This window comes from Orcinus orca, chromosome 10, assembly GCF_937001465.1.
Source record: "Orcinus orca chromosome 10, mOrcOrc1.1, whole genome shotgun sequence".
Lineage (NCBI taxonomy): Eukaryota > Metazoa > Chordata > Mammalia > Artiodactyla > Delphinidae > Orcinus > Orcinus orca.
Window position 1 is genome coordinate 63,734,175 of NC_064568.1, and position 20,451 is coordinate 63,754,625.

Genomic DNA, 20,451 nt, shown 5'->3' on the forward strand with positions numbered 1-20,451 from the left:
AGCTTTTGTAACATACAAAAGTCTAGGCTAGATCTTCTATGATAGGTTAATAGCTCTGCTTTGGAACTGTTGGGTATGGCTGTGCCACTGACTAAAACATATTCAAGAAACTGAGTTCACTTACTGTTATGAACTAAATTTTGTCTCCTTCAAAAATTTATATGTTGAAGCCCTAACTCCTGGTGTGGCTGTATTGGGAGGTGGTGTCTCTAGGGAAGTAATTAAGATTAAATGAGGTCCTAAGAGTGGGGCCCTGATCTGGTAGGATTTGTGTCCTCTTAAGAAGAGACTTTAGTGTGTTTCTTCACTCTTTCCTCTTCACATACACACACCCCATGGAAATGTCCTGTGAGTACATGGCAAGGAGCCAGGAAATCTAGAAGCCAGGAAGACAGCTCTCACCAGAAAATCACACTGCTGGACTTTGGTCTGGAGCTTCCATCCTCCAGAATGATGAGAAAATTAATTTTTATTGTTCAAGTCACCCAACCTCTGGTATTTAACTAGGGCAGCCTAAGCAGACTAATACACTCACAATATGAGTAATTATTACAAAAACAAAAAAAAATTCTTTTACCATGGTGAAACAAATTCTATTATGGACCCATGCTATTTTATATAATATGAGTAATGCATTATAATAAATTCTCTGCACATTAAATCCTAATTCACATTAAATCCTAATCCTAATCCACATTAAATCCTAATATATGGTGCATACATAGGTATATACACATTTTCCGGAGAATATTTTAAACAGTAGCTTAATTGCTGAAAAGGAGCTAAAGGGCAGTATGTCATGGGAACACAGAGAAACATGTACCCACCAGATCTCCATCTGCGTTATAAGATCATACACATTACAAAATGTACACTGTTCCCACTTCTTGATCCATTAATATCAAAATATATGCAGACTCTGATATCTTTTCACCCTGCTACCACTCTCGTCCAAGACACCATGCATTTCTCTGTTGACCTCATTTAGTGACATGGTCTCATTTGCGATCCATCAGTGAATGACCCCCACTTTATACCTACAGTACAGATCTCACTTCTATGTGTCATGCAATGAATTTAGATATCAATTCCATACCTAGAACTGTCTACTTGATCTCTTCACTTGGATATCCAACAAATATTTCTCACTTACCATGTCCCGAACTGACTCCTGACCTCTCCTCTGTCCACACCAAAGCCTCATCTTTTGTAGTTGTTCCCATGTTAGTCAATGAAAATAATGGCAACCACATCCTTCTAATTACTCAGGACAAAAACCTTGGAGTCAATGTTGATTCCTTTTTCCCCCTTGCATCCCCATATGATCCATTCACACCAAAACATATCGAGAATCTGACAGCTGTCCACACTGGTCCATCACCCATAATTACAAAAGCTTCCTAACTGGTCTTCCTACTTGGGCCTTATTTCTCTTCAGTTAGTTGTCAACACAAAAAACAGAATTATCCTGTTAAAGATGTAGATCAGACCATGACACTTCCTTGGCTCAAATCCTTCAGTGGTTTCCTGTAACACTCAGAATATGCGCCAAAAGTTTTGAAATGACCTACAAAGCCTTTCATGATCCTGCCCCTGTTTTATTTCTGACCTCATCTCCTGCATCTCTCCCCCTGCTCTCTCGACTCTACCTCTAGTGTCTTCTTTGCTCTTCCTCAACCTTCCAGACTATCCCTAGCTCACCTTGAGCTTGTGTTTCTGCTGCCTGAAGTGTTCTTTCCCTAAATACCCACATGACTCATTCCCTTGCCTCTTTCCATCTTTACTCAAACATTAATTTCTTCAGATCAACTTTCTGGCCATCCTATTAAAATTACAAACCAACAACTCAGACTTCTTTTTTCCCCTACCTGTATTATTTTTCTCCTTAGCACTCATACTGTTTATTTATTTTATTTTATTTTTTTAAATTTTATTGGAGTATAGTTGATTTAAAATGTTGTGTTAGTTTCTGCTGCACAGCAAAGTGATTCAGTTATACATATACTCATTCTTTTCCAGGTTCTTTTCCCATATAGGCCATTACAGAATATTGAGTAGAATTCCAGGTGCTATACAATAGGTCCTTGTTGGTTATCTATTTTATATATAGTACTGTGTGTATGTTAATCCCAAGATCCTAATTTATTGCTCCCCACCCCCCATGTTTCCCCTTTGGTAGCACTCATACTGTTTAAAATATACATCTTCAAATCTTTCATCCTATTAATTTCTTCTTAATGGATGTTACAGCCTACTACTAAGACCCCCCTTTTGGTGATCCCAGTATTCATTTCCCCATCTGCTGGTCCTTTTCCAGCATTGCCTCATCCAAAGGAAGTTTCCACATCCAAGGGTGCAGACTTTTCTACGGGACAGCTCCTATCTAAGGGCTAGTCCATGAGAAGGGCTCAAAGGAGCAGCTCCCATGTCTCAATGGATGACATCTCTAAAAGGCCATTACAGAGCCAAACATCTTGTGGAATCAACTGTTTGTTGTAGTCATTGTCTTGCCTTTCAATTTCTCCCTCCACCTAATCCTGTTTTTCTCACTTCTAGATTTTGTTCCTGAGCCCTCAGCCCAGTACTACTCTGTAATGCAAACCTCTGTCTCAGAGTCTGTTTCCAGGGAAACTCACCAAGACACTCCTCAACTGAGAATGTAAAGCCCTAGAGAGCAATGGTTTTTGTGATTTTTGTTCACTTTTTTTTTACTGCTTTTTCCCCAGGTCTTAGAACATAGCCTAGGACATGGTAGGCACTCAAAGAAATATCTATTAAGTAAATAAATCATCATCCCTTACTACATTATCTATTTATTTATTTTTTTAAATCCCCTAAAAAATAGGAAGCTTCTTAAATGAAGGACAGTTTTGTTGTTGTTGTTTTGATCCTGCTGCACCAGACTTAAGACTTAGCACATTGTCCATGTCTCATAAGTATTTGTTCAATGAATGACTAAATGAATGACTAAAATTCACATTATTCTAAAACCTTTTAGCATTTATGTCTTTCTTCATAACCCCTTTTAGACATAGTCATAGTATTACGTTTTTTAATTTTCATTGTCTAAGAGAAACACAGGCAGAAATGGCAGAGCAAAGTCTTTAGTCAACTCATATTTGTGATTGTACTTAAGGTTCCCAAATTCCTCCCTTGAATACTGACCTGAAACAATGTCTAAGTTGAATTCATCTTCATTGTCTTCACTGAAGGCTGGAACTGGATTCATCTGAGCATCCTGTATACAAATGTCCTCAAACAAGCTTTTCCAAATTTCAATGCATTTTACTTCTGAAGGGTCATTGCATTGACAATTCCACAAGATTGTTTCTTTCAGACTTTCTCTTAACGCTGCACACAGGTAGCTTCCATCAAGGGTTTTGCATTGCTCTGATTCCCTCCCACAGGCTTTCTTAAAATTTTCATACAAAAGAGCACAATGTTCAGATTCCTGGCAGATACGTGCTGCCACGACGCAGTAGCTCTTTCTGTCAATCGTTAATGACGTATCTTTCTGATGGAGCCATTGTGTGATGTTGGATTGTGCAGCCAAATATGAGGACAGTGCTGATTCTTCTATAAATAAAAAATGACTAAATATTAAATATTATGACCTTTTAATGTTTTCTAAAAAGTGTATAGACATATCTTTTATAAATATACCAATATCTATTGTCTTTCAAAAACCATTGAAAAAATATATTGCAAGAGAGCCATTACAAATGATCTTGATTTTCTTAAAAAATTGAAAGAAAAATATTGATTATTTATAGGTTATGTAACTAAACATAATGGTAATGCTCAATTTCATTTAATATTTTATCCTCATTTATTTCGTCTTTTCATTACATTTTGATGATGATTGGTAGAAATCATGTGTAACTTAAAATACTTATAATCCATTATTTCTCTTGTATAAAATTTTGTGAATTTCCATTTTATCCTAGAAATTTACCTATACTAAAGTGTTTCTCCACAGTTTTTCATTATTTCCCCTTTAAGAAGCATTTTTAGACAGTTTTTTCCTAATTCCCTTACCCCTCGTGAAATTTTAATTCACAGATATATATCTGTTTGCATCTGTTTGCATCTGTTGCATCTTTGCATCTTGTATGCATCTGTTTAGGGACTGTATGTATATCTATGCTTTATATATAAGTGAGAGGTTTTTTGCTCATCCCTAAGAACCAATTTTCACCCCTTGGGGGTTATATCCTCATAGAGAATGCATGTTCTACTAGAGAGTTCCAATAAGCACATAATTATATAAACTTTATAGAAAAAGGATAAGGAAAACAACCTCAATATAAGAATCCTTACTTGCTTAACCTAAGCTTTCAGAAGTATACTGTCTAATTCTAAAATGTCTCATCTTCCTCTGAGGTCCTTCATGTGGATCTCCACAATGAAAACTTCCTTGACCCTACCATTCTTCCCAAAGTAACTTTTTCCCCTGGGGTATTCTTCTCTTAAAAAAAAAAAAAGGGTTGTTCTCTTTTGTTTATTAAATGAACTTTCTTATACCTTAGTTTTTACAAATGCGTCATGCAAGATAAAGATAGTATAATCTATTTCATGATATGAAAATGTTTACTTAAAAACTGCCAGGGCATTCTTAGAAGCACTGTTCAGAGTATAGCCTCTGTACTGCATGGGTTTGGAGACACACACTGTGATAAAGTTTTGCACATTTATCAAACAACAGCTCACATGGATTGCTATAATTATTTAAATCAGGCTTCTCTACTGGAACAGAGAACATCTCTCCTACCCCTTTTGGCCAGCCTATGCAAGACTTGTGTGGATGGGATGTATGTGAATTAATGCCATCCTCATATAATTAGTTCTATTATATTGGTAATTATATATTTTGAAATAATCTGTAAATCTGTCTAAATGTCAATCTCTTTTATAGTACATATATATGTATGAGTATTTATATATATATTTATATTTAATAATCAAGGTTAAATGAAATAATCTGGCTAAATGCCAATTTTACTCTGCTATGTTTTTAGCTAACCAAGAGCAAGGACTGTCTTAACCTATCTTTATTTCCATCCTCCAGCATTTATATGATATCTACACATATTAACTGAATAATAAATATCTTATGAATGAATATATAATTTAGGTGCTCAAAATGTGTTTAAAATTAAAAATAAATGATATATTTATTGATCAGTTACTACGTGTCAGGCAGTATGAAAATTTATCATATTAAGCAAAAAAAAAGGAAGAAATGTCAAAGCTGACTTGCTCAAGAAGTTTACAATCTATAATAAAGAATAGAAAAGTACACATCTGTTATATGTTGAGAAATGTTTTGGGAATGCAAGGGGGAGAGAGAGAGAGAGAGAGACATTGTATCTTGTTGGAGTGATGACCAAAGAGCTGGTGGAGGATGCTACAGTTGAAATAGGATGAAATAATAAGATTTCAATTATCATTTCCTTTTCCACTCTGAGCTAAATAAGCAAGCAGCTGATGCTCTGGGTAAACACCATGATCAGGCCAGGTCCATCATGAAGTGCATTTGTGAGATCATTCAGGTCCTCTGTACAGGGTTTCTATATTCCTGGCTTATCAACATTACAACAGAATAGCATTTAACAAGTATTTGTTATGGAAAAAAATGGTTTAAATGTGAACTGATTTCAGTTTAACTGCTCTAAATTTGTATGTACCTGTGGCTGGTAACTATATTTTGCCAGCATCTTGGTCTGATAGAAATGGCCATTGAGATATAAATGAACTAGTTCTACTATCTTGAAACAAAAGTCAATAAATATTTTTAGTATTTCTATACACTTTCGTTTCAGCCTACTTCAACCTAAAACTAGTAAAGACCTACTCATTAGCTAATTAATGTCATTTTAGTCTCTATCCTATTTGACTTCTCTGCATTTATAATTGTCGATTATTTCCTCTGTGTCTTTCTTTCTTTCACTGGCTTCAAAATTCTTCCTGTAGTTTTTGTTTTTCCTGTCTTTAAAAACTTCCTTGTGGTTTCATCAACTAGATTGAAAACGTTGTTATCAAAATACTTATATTCTCACGTCATATCTTTTCCTGGCCAGTCTTATCCTCCTGCATTCTTGTACCTGTTTCTTGCAAACCATTGACTCCCAAATCTGTATGTCCATTTTAGGATACTCTCCTCAGTGTGAGACCCATGTTTCCAAATGCCAGCCAGATGAGGTCCACTCCATCATTGCTTTTTTTAAACTATATACTCATCATGTGAAATGTAAAACAAAATATTAACATTTCTAACATGAATGTGCCATAGTGTGCCCTCCCAATGCAAACTCTCCAAATATAACTCACCACTTCTGTCCCCAGTCCTGTCTCCGTGTACAGCAATACCCTTGTCCCAAGCCAGCAGCTTCTACCACACATTTAACAACATTCCATACTCCTCATATCCAACGGAAACCAATTACTATTGATTGTAATTTATAAATATTTCTTAAATATCTCTTATCCTTACAGTCCTCAGCACCAGTGTGGTAGTTTAGGCATGAGTCATCTCTCTCCCAAACTCTTTTGATGGCTTTTTAACTGATATCCCTGGCCTGCATCCTTCCCTGCCTCCATTCCATCCTTTACACCACTGCCAACAAACGATATCCTTCAAAATACTGATTCTGTAGTCTTCTGTTTAAAATGCATTAGTAGTTCCTCAAAACAGTTTGAAGTCTAATCTCCTTAGAAAGATATGTAACTTTAATAAGTTCCTCCTTCTTATTAACATCTGGTTTCTTTCCAGTATCTCCTAAGACTCCTCTGTTCTATAATCCAGCTTTACCAAGAACATGTTGCTCTCCAATGTCTTCTGCTCCATTCTACTTCCTCTGTCTAGAACATCCATTTTATTTCATCTCCTTATTGAGCCCAGTTCACCCTAAAAAGCCCAAGTCTGTTATTTCTTCTATGAAGCCTTCTAAGTCTCCATTATTTCTTCTTGTATAACTTTAAGTGTGTAATTGTGTGTGTATAATCTCACGTGTATCACCTCACGTGTATCGCATTGTATAGGTGATATTTAGCAGTTATCATTTTCATTAAGAATTGAGACCATACAAAATATGTTCTCTAATGTTATTGGAATTAGATGATTAACAAAGATATCTAAGAAATCCTCAAATATTTGGAAATTAAACAATAATATTATGAATAAACCTTGAATCAGAAAGAAAGTCAGGGGCTTCCCTGGTGGCACTGTGGTTGAGAGTCTGCCTGCCGATGCAGGGGACACGGGTTCGTGCCCCGGTCTGGGAAGATCCCACATGCCACGGAGCGCCTAGGCCTGTGAGCCATGGCTGCTGAGCCTGTGCATCCAGAGCCTGTGTTCCACAACGGGAGAGGCCACAACAGTGAGAGACCCGCGTACAGCAAAAAAAAAAAAAAAAAAAAAAGTCGGAAGGGAAATAAGAAAATATTTTGAAATAAATAAAAATGAAAACACAAGATATTAAAATTAGTAGATGTGACTAAAATAGCACTTGGAAGGAAATTCATGTAATGAGATGCTTACATCGCTGATAAGATTTCATCTTAAGAAACTAAAAAGTGAGGATCAATTTCAAGTCAAATCAAATGCAAAAGAAATAATGTTGAGCAAAATTGAGAGAGAAAGACTGAAAGAAAAAAGACAGAGACAGAGAGATAAATACAGAGAAACAGACACAGAAAGAGAGAGAAAGAAGGGCACAAATATCCAGTACTTGAACAAAACTGAGGACATCACCTGAACTTCGTCAGACTTTTAAAGGACAACTTGGGAATATTAGGAACAACTTAGCAGAGTGATAGAAACTAAAAGAAAGGGTAAAATGGAAACTCTAAAAGTAAAAATTCAACATAAATCCAACAAATGTCTTTCAAATTCATTGAAAGACAAACTACAAAAGAAGAAATAGAACAGTCTTGAAACAAACACACTGAACATTTAAAAACCTTCCAGTGAAGAACAGCACAGATATCTTCATTGGTAAATTGAATTAAACACTTAAGGAAAAAATAACGCCAATTCTTTTTATGTTATTCTAGAATTTAGAGGAGAAGAAAATACTTCCTAACTCACTTTGAAGACAGTATTACCCAGACAACAAAATCAGACAAATACTTTCTAAGAAGAGAGAATAACATGCCAATATGCATCGTGACCATAGATTTAAGACCCTCAACAAAATATTAGAAAATTTAATCCAACAATATATAAAAAGAATAATACAATAATACATCATGACTGAGCAGGATGTAGCCTCAGAATGAAGGGCTGTATCCAACATTCAAAAATCAACAATAAAGGGGGAAGGCGGAAGATGGCGGAAGAGTAAGACGCGGAGATCACCTTCCTCCCCACAGATACACCAGAAATACATCTACACATGGAACAACTCCTACAGAACACCTACTGAAGGCTGGCAGAAGACCTCAGACCTCCCAAAAGGCAAGAAACTCCCCACGTACCTGGGTAGGGCAAAAGAAAAAACAGAGACAAAAGAATAGGGACGGCACCTGCACCAGTGGGAGGGAGCTGTGAAGGAGGAAAAGTTTCCACACTCTAGGAAGCCCCTTCGCGGGCGGAGACTGCGGGAGGCGGAGGGGGGAGCTTCGAAGCTGCGGAGGAGTGCACAGCAACGGGTGTGGAGGGCAAAGCGGGGAGATTCCCGCACAGAGGATCGGTGCCGACCGGCACTCACCAGCCCGAGAGGCTTGTCTGCTCACCCGCCGGGGCGGGCGGGGCTGCGAGCTGAGGCCGGAGCGCAGGGAGAGGACTGGGGTTGGCGGCTTGAACATAGCCTGAAGGGGTTAGTGCACCACAGCTAGCCGGGAGGGAGTCCGGGGAAAAGCCTGCACCTGCAGAAGAGGCAGGAGACTTTTCCTTCCCTCTTTGTTTCCTGGGGCGTGAGGAGAGGGGTTTAAGAACGCTGCTTAAAGGAACTCCAGAGACGGGCGCGAGCCGCGGCTGAAAGCGCGGACCCCAGAGACGGGCGCGAGCCGCGGCTGAAAGCGCGGAATCCAGAGACGGGCGCGAGCCGCGGCTGAAAGCGCGGAATCCAGAGACGGGCGCAAGCCGCGGCTAAAAGCGCGGACCCCAGAGGTGGGGGGGAGACGTTAAGGCTGCTGCTGCCGCCACCGAGGGGCCTGTGTGCGAGCACAGGTCACTCTCCACACCCCTCTTCCGCGGAGCCTGTGCAGCCCGCCACTGCCGGGTTCCCGGGATCCAGGGACAACTTCCCCGGGAGAGCGCACAGCGCGCCTCAGGCTGGTGCAAAGTCACGCCGGCCTTTGCCACCGCAGGCCCGCCCCGCACTCTGTGCCCCTCCGTCCCCGCCGGCCTGAGTGCGCCAGAGCCCCCAATCAGCGGCTCTTTTAACCCCATCCTGTCTGAGCAAAAAACAGACGCCCTCCAGCGATCTACACGCAGTGGCAGGGCCAAATCCAAAGCTTAGCCCTGGGAGCTGTGAGAACAAGGAAGAGAAAGGGAAATCTCTCCCAGCAGCCTCAGAAGCAGCGGATTAAAGCTCCACAATCAACTTGATGTACCCTGCATCTGTGGAATACCTGAATAGACAACCAATCATCCCAAATTAAGGAAGTGGACTTTAGGAGCAAGATCTATGATTTTTTCCCCTTTCCTCTTTTTGTGAATGTGTATGTGTATGCTTCTGTGTGAGATCTTGTCTGTATAGTCTTCCTTCCACCATTTGTCCTAGGGTTCTATCCGTCCATGTTTTTTTTTTTTTAATTTTTTTCTTAATAATTAATTTTAATAACCTTATTATACTTTACCTTCGTTCTTTCTTTCTTTCTTTCCGTCCTTCCTTCCCTCCTTTAGACAACGAATCATCCCAAATTGAGGAGGTCGTCTCTGACAGCAAGATTTAGGATTTTTCCCCATTTACCTCTTTTAGTGAGGGTGTATGTGTATGCTTCTGTGTAAGATTTTGTCTGTATAGTTTTGCTTCCAACATTTGTCCTAAGGTTCTTTCCGTCCCCCCTTTTTTTTTTTCTAAATAAGAATTTTTTAATTCAATAACTTTATTATACTTTATTTTATTTTTACTGTATCTTCTTTCTTTCTGTCTTTTTTCCTTCTTTCCCTCCTTCCTTCCTTCCTCCCTCCCTCCCTCCCTCCTTTCTTTCCTTCTTGCCTTCTTTCCTTCTTTGCTTCTTTCTTTCTTTCTTCCTTCCTTCCTACCCTCCTTTCCTTCTTTCTTTCCTCATACTTCTACTAATTCCCTCTACTTTTTCTCCCTTTTATCCTGAGCCTGTGGATGAAAAGCTTTTGGTGCTCCAGCCAGGAGGCAGGGCTCTGCCTCTGAGGTAGGACAGCCAACTTCAGGACACTGATCAACAAGAGACCTCCCAGCTCCACATAATATCAAACGGCGAAAATCTCCCAGAGACCTCCATCTTAACACCAGCACCCAGCTTCACTCAACGACCAGCAAGCCACAGTGCTGGAAAACCTATGCCAAACAACTAGCAAAACAGGAACACAACCCCACCCATTAGCAGAGAGGCTGCCTAAAATCATAATAAGGCCACAGACACCCCCAAACACACCACCAGACGTGAACCTGCCCACTAGAGAGACAAGATCCAGCCTCATCCACCACAACACAGGCACTAGTCCCCTCCACCAGGAAGCCTACACAACCCACTGAACCAACCTTAGCCACTGGAGAAAGACATCAAAAACAGGAGGAACTACAAACCTGCAGCCTGCAAAAGGAGACCCCAAACACAGTAAGATAAGCAAAATGAGAAGACAGAAAAACACACAGCAGATAAAGGAGCAAGATAAAAATGCACCAGACCTAACAAATGAAGAGGAAATAGGCAGTCTACCTGAAAGAGAATTCAGAATAATGATAGTAAGGTTGATCCGAAATCTTGGAGATAGAATGGACAATAGATTGGACAAAATGCAAGAATCAGTTAACAAGGACCTAGAAGAACTAAAGATGAAACAAGCAATGATGAACAACACAATAAATGAAATTAAAAGTACTCTAGATGGGATCAATAGCAGAATAACTGAGGCAGAAGAACGGATAAGTGACCTGGAAGATAAAATAGTGGAAATAACTACTGCAGAGCAGAATAAAGAAAAAAGAATGAAAAGAACTGAGGACAGTCTCAGAGACCTCTGGGACAACATTAAACGCACCAACATTCGAATTATAGGGGTTCCAGAAGAAGAAGAGAAAAAGAAAGGGACTGAGAAAATATTTGAAGAGATTATAGTTGAAAACTTCCCTAATATGGGAAAGGAAATAGTTAATCAAGTCCAGGAAGCACAGAGAGTCCCATACAAGATAAATACAAGGAGAAATACGCCAAGACACATATTAATCAAACTGTCAAAAATTAAATACAAAGAAAGCATATTAAAAGCAGCAAGGGAAAAACAACAAATAACACATAAGGGAATCCCCATAAGGTTAACAGCTGATCTCTCAGCAGAAACCCTACAAGCCAGAAGGGAGTGGCAGGACATACTGAAAGTGATGAAGGAGAAAAACATGCAGCCAAGACTACTCTACCCAGCAAGGATCTCATTCAGATTTGATAGAGAAATTAAAAGCTTTACAGACAAGCAAAACCTGAGAGAGTTCAGCACCACCAAACCAGCTTTACAACAAATGCTAAAGGATCTTCTCTAGGCAAGAAACACAAGAGAAGGAAAAGACCTATAATAACGAACCCAAAACAATTTAGAAAATGGGAATAGGAACATACATATTGATAATTACCTTAAATGTAAATGGACTAAATGCTCCCACCAAAAGACACAGATTAGCTGAATGGATACAAAAACAAGACCCTTATATATGCTGTCTACAAGAGACCCACTTCAGACCTAGAGACACATACAGACTGAAAGTAAGGGGATGGAAAAAGATATTCCATGCAAATGGAAGCCAAAAGAAAGCTGGAGTAGCAATTCTCATATCAGACAAAATAGACTTTAAAATAAGGACTATTAAAAGAGACAAAGAAGGACACTACATAATGATCAAGGGATCGATCCAAGAAGAAGATATAACAATTGTAAATATTTATGCACCCAACATAGGAGCACCTCAATACATGAGGCAAATACTAACAGCCATAAAAGGGGAAATCGACAGTAACACATTCATAGTAGGGGACTTAAACACCCCACTTTCACCCATGGACAGATCATCCAAAATGAAAATAAATAAGGAAACACAAGCTTTAAATGATACATTAAACAAGATGGACTTAATTGATATTTATAGGACACTCCATCCAAAAACAACAGAATACACATTTTTCTCAAGTGCTCATGGAACATTCTCCAGGATAGATCATATCTTAGGTCACAAATCAAGCCTTGGTAAATTTAAGAAAATTGAAATTGTATCAAGTATCTTTTCTGACCACAACGCCATGAGACTAGATATCAATTACAGGAAAAGATCTGTAAAAAATACAAACACATGGAGGCTAAACAATACACTACTTAATAATGAAGAGATCACTGAAGAAATCAAAGAGGAAATCAAAAAATACCTAGAAACAAATGACAATGGAGCCACAACGACCCAAAACCTGTGGGATGCAGCAAAAGCAGTTCTAAGGGGGAAGTTTATAGCAATAAAAGCCCACCTTAAGAAGCAGGAAACATCTCGAATAAACAACCTAACCTTGCACCTCAAGCAATTAGAGAAAGAAGAACAAAAAAACCCCAAAGCTAGCAGAAGGAAAGAAATCATAAAAATCAGATCAGAAATAAATGAAAAAGAAATGAAGGAAACAATAGCAAAGATCAATAAAACTAAAAGCTGGTTCTTTGAGAAGATAAACAAAATAGATAAACCACTAGCCAGACTCATCAAGAAAAAAAGGGAGAAGACTCAAATCAATAGAATTAGAAATGAAAAAGGAGAGGTAACAACTGACACTGCAGAGATAAAAGAGATCATGAGAGATTACTACAAGCAACTCTATGCCAATAAAATGGACAATCTGGAAGAAATGGACAAATTCTTAGAAATGCACAACCTGCCAAGACTGAATCAGGAAGAAATAGAAAATATGAACAGACCAATCACAAGCACTGAAATTGAAACTGTGATTAAAAATCTTCCAACAAAGAAAAGCCCAGGACCAGATGGCTTCACAGGCGAATTCTATCAAACATTTAGAGAAGAGCTAACACCTATCCTTCTCAAACTCTTCCAAAATATAGCAGAGGGAGGACCACTCCCTAACTCCTTCTACGAGGCCACCATCACCTTGATACCAAAACCAGACAAGGATGTCACAAAGAAAGAAAACTACAGGCCAATATCACTGATGAACATAGATGCAAAAATCCTCAACAAAATACTAGCAAACAGAATCCAACAGCACATTAAAAGGATCATACACCATGATCAAGTGGGGTTTATTCCAGGAATGCAAGGATTCTTCAATATACGCAAATCTATCAATGTGATAAACCATATTAACAAATTGAAAGAGAAAAACCATATGATCATCTCAATAGATGCAGAGAAAGCTTTTGACAAAATTCAACACCCATTTATGATAAAAACCCTGCAGAAAGTAGGCATAGAGGGAACTTTCCTCAACATAATAAAGGCCATATATGACAAGCCCACAGCAAACATCATCCTCAATTGTGAAAAACTGAAAGCATTTCCACTAAGATCAGGAACAAGACAAGGTTGCCCACTCTCACCACTATTATTCAACATTGTTTTGGAAGTTTTAGCCACAGCAATCAGAGAAGAAAAGGAAATAAAAGGAATCCAAATTGGAAAAGAAGAAGTAAAGCTGTCACTGTTTGCAGATGACATGATCCTATACATAGAGAACCCTAAAGATGCTACCAGAAAACTACTAGAGCTAATCAATGAATTTGGTAAAGTGGCAGGATACAAAATTAATGCACAGAAATCTCTGGCATTCCTATATACTAATGATGAAAAATCTGAAAGTGAAATCAAGAAAACACTCCCATTTACCATTGCAACAAAAAGAATAAAATATCTAGGAATAAACCTACCTAAGGAGACAAAAGACCTGTATGCAGAAAATTATAAGACACTGATAAAAGAAATTAAAGATGATATAAATAGATGGAGAGATATACCATGTTCTTGGATTGGAAGAATCAACATTGTGAAAATGACTCTACTACCCAAAGCAATCTATAGATTCAATGCAATCCCTATCAAACTACCACTGGCATTTTTCACAGAACTAGAACAAAAAATTTCACAATTTGTATGGAAACACAAAAGACCCCGAATAGCCAAAGCAATCTTGAGAACGAAAGAAGGAACTGGAGGAATCAGGCTCCCTGACTGAATGAAAGAATGCTCAACATCATTAATCATTAGAGAAATGCAAATCAAAACTACAATGAGATATCATCTCACACCAGTCAGAATGGCCATCATCAAAAAATCTAGAAACAATAAATGCTGGAGAGGGTGTGGAGAAAAGGGAACACTCTTGCACTGCTGGTGGGAATGTGAATTGGTTCAGCCACTATGGAGAACAGTATGGAGGTTCCTTAAAAAACTACAAATAGAACTACCATATGACCCAGCAATCCCACTACTGGGCATATACCCTGAGAAAACCAAAATTCAAAAAGAGTCATGTACCAAAATGTTCATTGCAGCTCTATTTACAATAGCCCGGAGATGGAAACAACCTAAGTGCCCGTCATCGGATGAATGGATAAAGAAGATGTGGCACATATATACAATGGAATATTACTCAGCCATATAAAGAAACGAAATTGAGCTATTTGTAATGAGGTGGATAGACCTAGAGTCTGTCATACAGAGTGAAGTAAGTCAGAAAGAAAAAGACAAATACCGTATGCTAACACATATATATGGAATTTAAGAAAAAAATGTCATGAAGAACCTAGGGGTAAAGCAGGAATAAAGACGCAGACCTCTTAGAGAACGGACTTGAGGTTATGGGGAGGGGGAAGGGTGAGCTGTGACAGGGCGAGAGAGAGTCATGGGCATATACACACTAACAAACGCAGTAAGGTAGATAGCTAGTGGGAAGCAGCCGCATGGCACAGGGATATTGGCTCGGTGCTTTGTGACAGCCTGGAGGGGTGGGATGGGGAGGGTGGGAGGGAGGGAGACGCAACAGGGAAGACATATGGGAACATATGTTTATGTATGACTGATTCACTTTGTTATAAAGCAGAAACTAACACACCATTGTAAAGCAATTATACCCCAATAAAGATGTTAAAAAAAAAAAACAAAAAAACAAACAAACAAACAAAAAAATCAACAATAAAATTTACCAAGTACCACTAAAGAAGTAAACATATGATCATTTCAATAGAGGCAGAAAAAGCATTTGCAAAATTTAACATCTACTTATCCATTCGTGATAAAAATTATCTAAGCAAACTAGAAATAGAAAGGAATTTCCTCAGCCTGATAAAGGGAACCTGCAAAGAGCCTACTGCAAAAGCCATTCTTTATTGTGCAAAGCCGAATACATCCCTCCTAAGATAGGTAAAAAGGCAAAAAATGGCCACACCAAACAATCCTATTTAATATTATACTGGAAGTTTTACTCAGAACAATAGAGCAAGAATAAGAAATAAAGGTTTACAGATTGGAAAGTGAAAAATAAAACTCTCTTTATTCTCTATTCGTAGATAACAAGGCTATCTATATAGAAAATCCTATAGATTCTACAAAAAACAAAACAAACAAAAACCCCTAGAACTATAAAATGTCCATATAAAATGTCAATTGTATTTCTGTATACTAGCTATGATCAGTTGAAAATTAAAATGTAAAATGAAGTGCCCTTTACAACAGCATCAAAAAAGTGAAGCATATCTGTAAATCTTAACAAAATGTAAGAACTGTTATATTCAGAAGTACAAAATATTGATAAAAGAAATCAAAGAAGTCCTAAATACATGGAGAGATATACCACGTTCACGGATTTGAAAACTCACATAGTAAATATGTCAGTGCTATCCAAATTGGTCTATAGTTTTGAGGTAAGCCAAATCAAAATACCAGCAGGATTTTTCTGTAGACATTGACAAGCTGATTGTAAAATTTATATGGGATAACAAAGAAGGAGACAAGCTGAATCAACTATTTAAAAGCAAAAAATTAAAGGAATTACACTACTTTATTTCAAGATATCCCATGAAATTACAATAAATAAGACTGTGGGATATTAGCAAAAGTATAGAAATATAGGTAATTGGAAGTAGAGCCAGCAATATACAGCCTAGCGATCTTTTGAGAAAAGTGAAATTGAAAATATCTTCAGCAAATGTGGTGGGACAATTAGATATTCATATGGCAAAATAACATATCTGACCCATAGCTTGCACCATATAAAAAATTAACTCAAAATGCATCATAGACCTAAATATAGAACCTAAACTACATAATTTTGGAGAGAGACTTTACCAAATAATATATAGAGGTGACACATAAGCACATGAAAATATGATCAACATTATTATTATTTAAGTGCAAATTAAAACTATAGTATGATACCATTAAATATGTTTTGGAATGGCAAAAAAAAAAACGTGAGTGCTTCTGAGAATGTGGAGCAACTGGAACTTTCATACATTTATGGTGACTTCATATCTGAAATACAGTATTAAATCTCCTTATAAAGTTAAACATACACTTTACTATATGACCCAATACTTTTTTACCAAAGAGAAATAACTTATATTCATACAAATCTTATATGTGACTATTTATAGCAGCTTTATAATCTCTAAAAATCTGGAAACAATGTAAATGACTTTCAGTGGTGAATGGATAACCAATTTATGGAATAACCATACAATGGAATACTACTCATCAAAAAAGGGAACAATTTTTTGATGAATTGCAAATATATTATTTTAAAGAAAAGAACACTGGCTCAAAAGGCTACATGTTATATAATTCCATTTATATAAAATTCTGGTAAAGGCAAAATTATGGAACAGAAAACTGTCCAGTAATGATTGGAGGGGTTGGACAATGAAACCATTCAAGATAGATGAGAGGTAAACCTTTCTCTTATAAAGTGGGGGAAGGAGGATTCTGAAAGAAGAGGTGAGAACTCTGTGAAAACAGGTGCATTCCCAAGCTGACCACTTTTCGGAGAACGTACATAGGGACACTGAGGATATGGAAATTGATTACATTAGGGCTATTGGATCCCACGTATCTGTTGGAAAATCTTTCTGTAAGCTCAGGACACATGCCAACAAGCTTGATTACCACTACTTCACCATCAGGCTGGCACTTTGAGTAGACAATAAATAAATGCATATTAAATAATCAAGTTCTCCTATCCAAAGGCAAGCATAATTCTAGGTAAGTGGTTATACTTTGGTCTTCCTCAGGAGACCCTGTATTCTTTACCAACAGAAATGGTACCTTATTTATCTTCTATCATTTAAGTCTTGTGCAAAGCCATAGTGAGCCTCACAAATATATGTATTGAATGAGTGAATCTATAATACTAATGAATTATAATAGAATGAAACTTGAAAATTGTGGTTAGCAATTACAGAAATATGTCATGCACTTACTGAGATCTACAGCTCACAGAACCTTAAATTACATGAAGAATTAATCAAGTAACCAGAAAAAACAAGAGTTCATCAAATTACATAGATGTGGTTCATTTTGACATTGTACTTTTCAATGACAGTAAATGTTTCATATAACAATGTATTACCTGATTTGTTGATGCATTTTTTTCCAAGCAATTTCTTAATGGTACAGTAGAGGTCATCAGAGCAGAGACAATTTTTAAATTGGAAATTGCTTTCTGCTAAAGACCAGATACTTAAATTATGGGTGGATGAATCCTTCATCTGGCAGGGGTTGCCTGGATTTCACAGTCAAACATATAACACTCTAGATATTAATCTGAATATAATTTTTGAGGCCTCCTATCCAAGGTACATTAAAGCTTTAAAGAGCCTCCCCCTACCCAAAGCTTTTAACATATTAGTTTTAGTAATTCATTATTAGAGTTGAGGTTGCTACAGCATGTCCATATAATTGACTTTTCAAGCAAAAACTATTTCTACTGTTTTCTCCACCAATATTTACTTTCTAAAATAGAATAAAACTTTCTGTATTTTAAAGGAGATTTGTCCTCACTTAGAATGCCAACTTTTCCTCTTTAATAATAATCAAGGCTGCCCTTACACGAGGTGACCAGAATGCTCTGTAATCTTATTTTGTCAGTTTAGCAATTGTATTAGCTGTTTGGTCTTAACCTCATTTTATTTACATGTCATTCCAAGATAATAATAAGAGACAAGCAAGTGGCTCTAAATTTATCATGGAAAAAAATGTGGTCCTGACTCTTAGAAAGCACTTAATATTATTGAATAGTGCATCTTTCATAATTACCAATAGTTCATGTTCTGCTTTAATTTAAAAGGCCATATTCATCTACCCAACAATTTTCTTTTATTCAGTTTTCTGAATAAAACTACTTGAGTACATTTCATTTGTGTATTTGAGAATATTTCTATTTCAACTTCATGCATGGTATAATTATGCAAATTTACCTTTCACTGCAAATGACTTGCTATTTGTATACTGAAATCAATAAATATGTTATAATTCATAACACGCTGAATGTGATATTTTAAATTGCCTTATAAAATGTAACAAGGAGATTCATCATCAAAACAAATAACAGACTTTTTTTGTCATTGTCCTTTATTCTCATCTTAATATTATTATGTTATTTGAGAAAACTTGCAATTGAAATTCTTTTCCTGAACTGTAATGAGAATGTTGGATTAGAGACCTATAACTCTTTGGCGTACGAACATTGCATGTACTCCTTTCAAGGGCAGGGAAGAAAAGGAAATCTTGCTCCTTGTCTACATCCTATGTAATTCCTTGAAATCTTGTGGCTGGACAGGAGCTCTGATGTTGGAGATTGTGAATGTTGACATTGTTAGAACTATGGGTGGTTGCCTCTTAATCCAACACACTCCACCTTACATTTTTGGGAGGTAGAGGAAGCTCAGGCAGATAGGAAAGGGTTGTGAGCAGTACAGAATTTATTCTTCATGAAATGGTTGGAGTAGCAAAGTGAGTCATGAAAGAATATATTTTTATTTTTTCACTTTGGAGTTCTCTTACTGAATATGCCAGAAAGTTTATTGGGTTTTTATGGTTTTATCATATTCATTATACAAGTTGATAAAACTTATGTTAGTATAAGGTGTTTTGAAAAGTTATGTCATAATAATATTGGGCAATGTCCCCTTAAATAATACGTTTATCATTTTTAGTGAATGGAGTCTTACTATAATGCTCTCATTCAATATATATTCAGTTACTTGATATATTCAGTACTTTATTTTTCTGTTAAACAAATGACAGTGACTTTCCAATCTTCATATTCTCTACCCATTGGGCCTCCTCTCAAATGTTTGGAATGTAGGACTAGTTAAAAGCAAAAATATGTTTTAACTTGTTCTTGACACAGTTGGAATGGAAAATAGTGTATAGGTTGCAAAAATATAAAACTCACGTTATGTACATGCAAATAAATAATGTGTTTGATTATGACAAATGTTATCTTCCTATGTTATCCTGACATAGTAACATATAAGCAAAAGAACATTTTATTTGAAAAATTGTTGCCATGCTTCTGAGAGGCATGTGTATAATTGTAACATTAGTGAGATAAGTAAAATAATAATCTGAAATCCTGCATAAAGTTGCCTGCAGTGTCAATGCATTAGGGCCTTTGAGTAATTTAAGAACAGTCTTTTGTATCTAAATTCACTAATAAGTAATTGTAGGCAAATCACTTGAATACCAAGTTTAAGTAAGGTATTTAGAGAAAAAACTTAGTTCCTAGGATAGTGAAAGAAAAGAACAAATTCTATTTTTATCTCTGTAAAAAGAAATTATTTGAGTGTGTTTTAAACTTTTTATGTTAGTATAGAGCGTGTTTTACCTGACACATTGCAGGCATCTTCCATTATTCTCCAGGCATGTTTACATCCGTCTGCATCACTTAGGCAGAGTTCTCTTAAATATGTGCAATCAATGGTTTGGGAAGTGGACTCATTGTCCAAGCATAGCCCCACAGCTTGAATAACAACAATAACAGAACAACAAAAACAACAGCAATATGGCAGTTATTTACCTCAAAACTAAGTGATTAACGATCAAGACCAGAATTATGAAAACTGAAATGTGATAAAATTATTACAAATCTGGAATAGATCTTAACCTCCCCTCTAGCTATAGATCTCTGTTTGTCTTATATAAGATTCTTAAATAAAAAGTCTGTATTTGCCCTCTTTCTTTCTTACTGCCTATTCATTTCTCAGCATATAATTTATTGTTATTTCTATTGCTCCATTGAAACTACTTTAAAAAATGCTCCAAT

At 36.9% G+C, this 20,451-nt stretch overlaps 1 protein-coding gene across 1 annotated transcript in view; it reads right to left on the minus strand.

Annotated features, from left to right (window-relative positions):
• Window positions 1–20,451, minus strand: part of GFRAL (GDNF family receptor alpha like) — a 64,894-nt gene that overhangs the window by 40,624 nt on the left and 3,819 nt on the right. Inside the window, 2 exon segments of the mRNA XM_004267812.3 lie at window positions 17,755–17,913; window positions 20,014–20,148. Coding sequence (XP_004267860.1) covers window positions 17,755–17,913; window positions 20,014–20,148 — 294 coding nt within the window.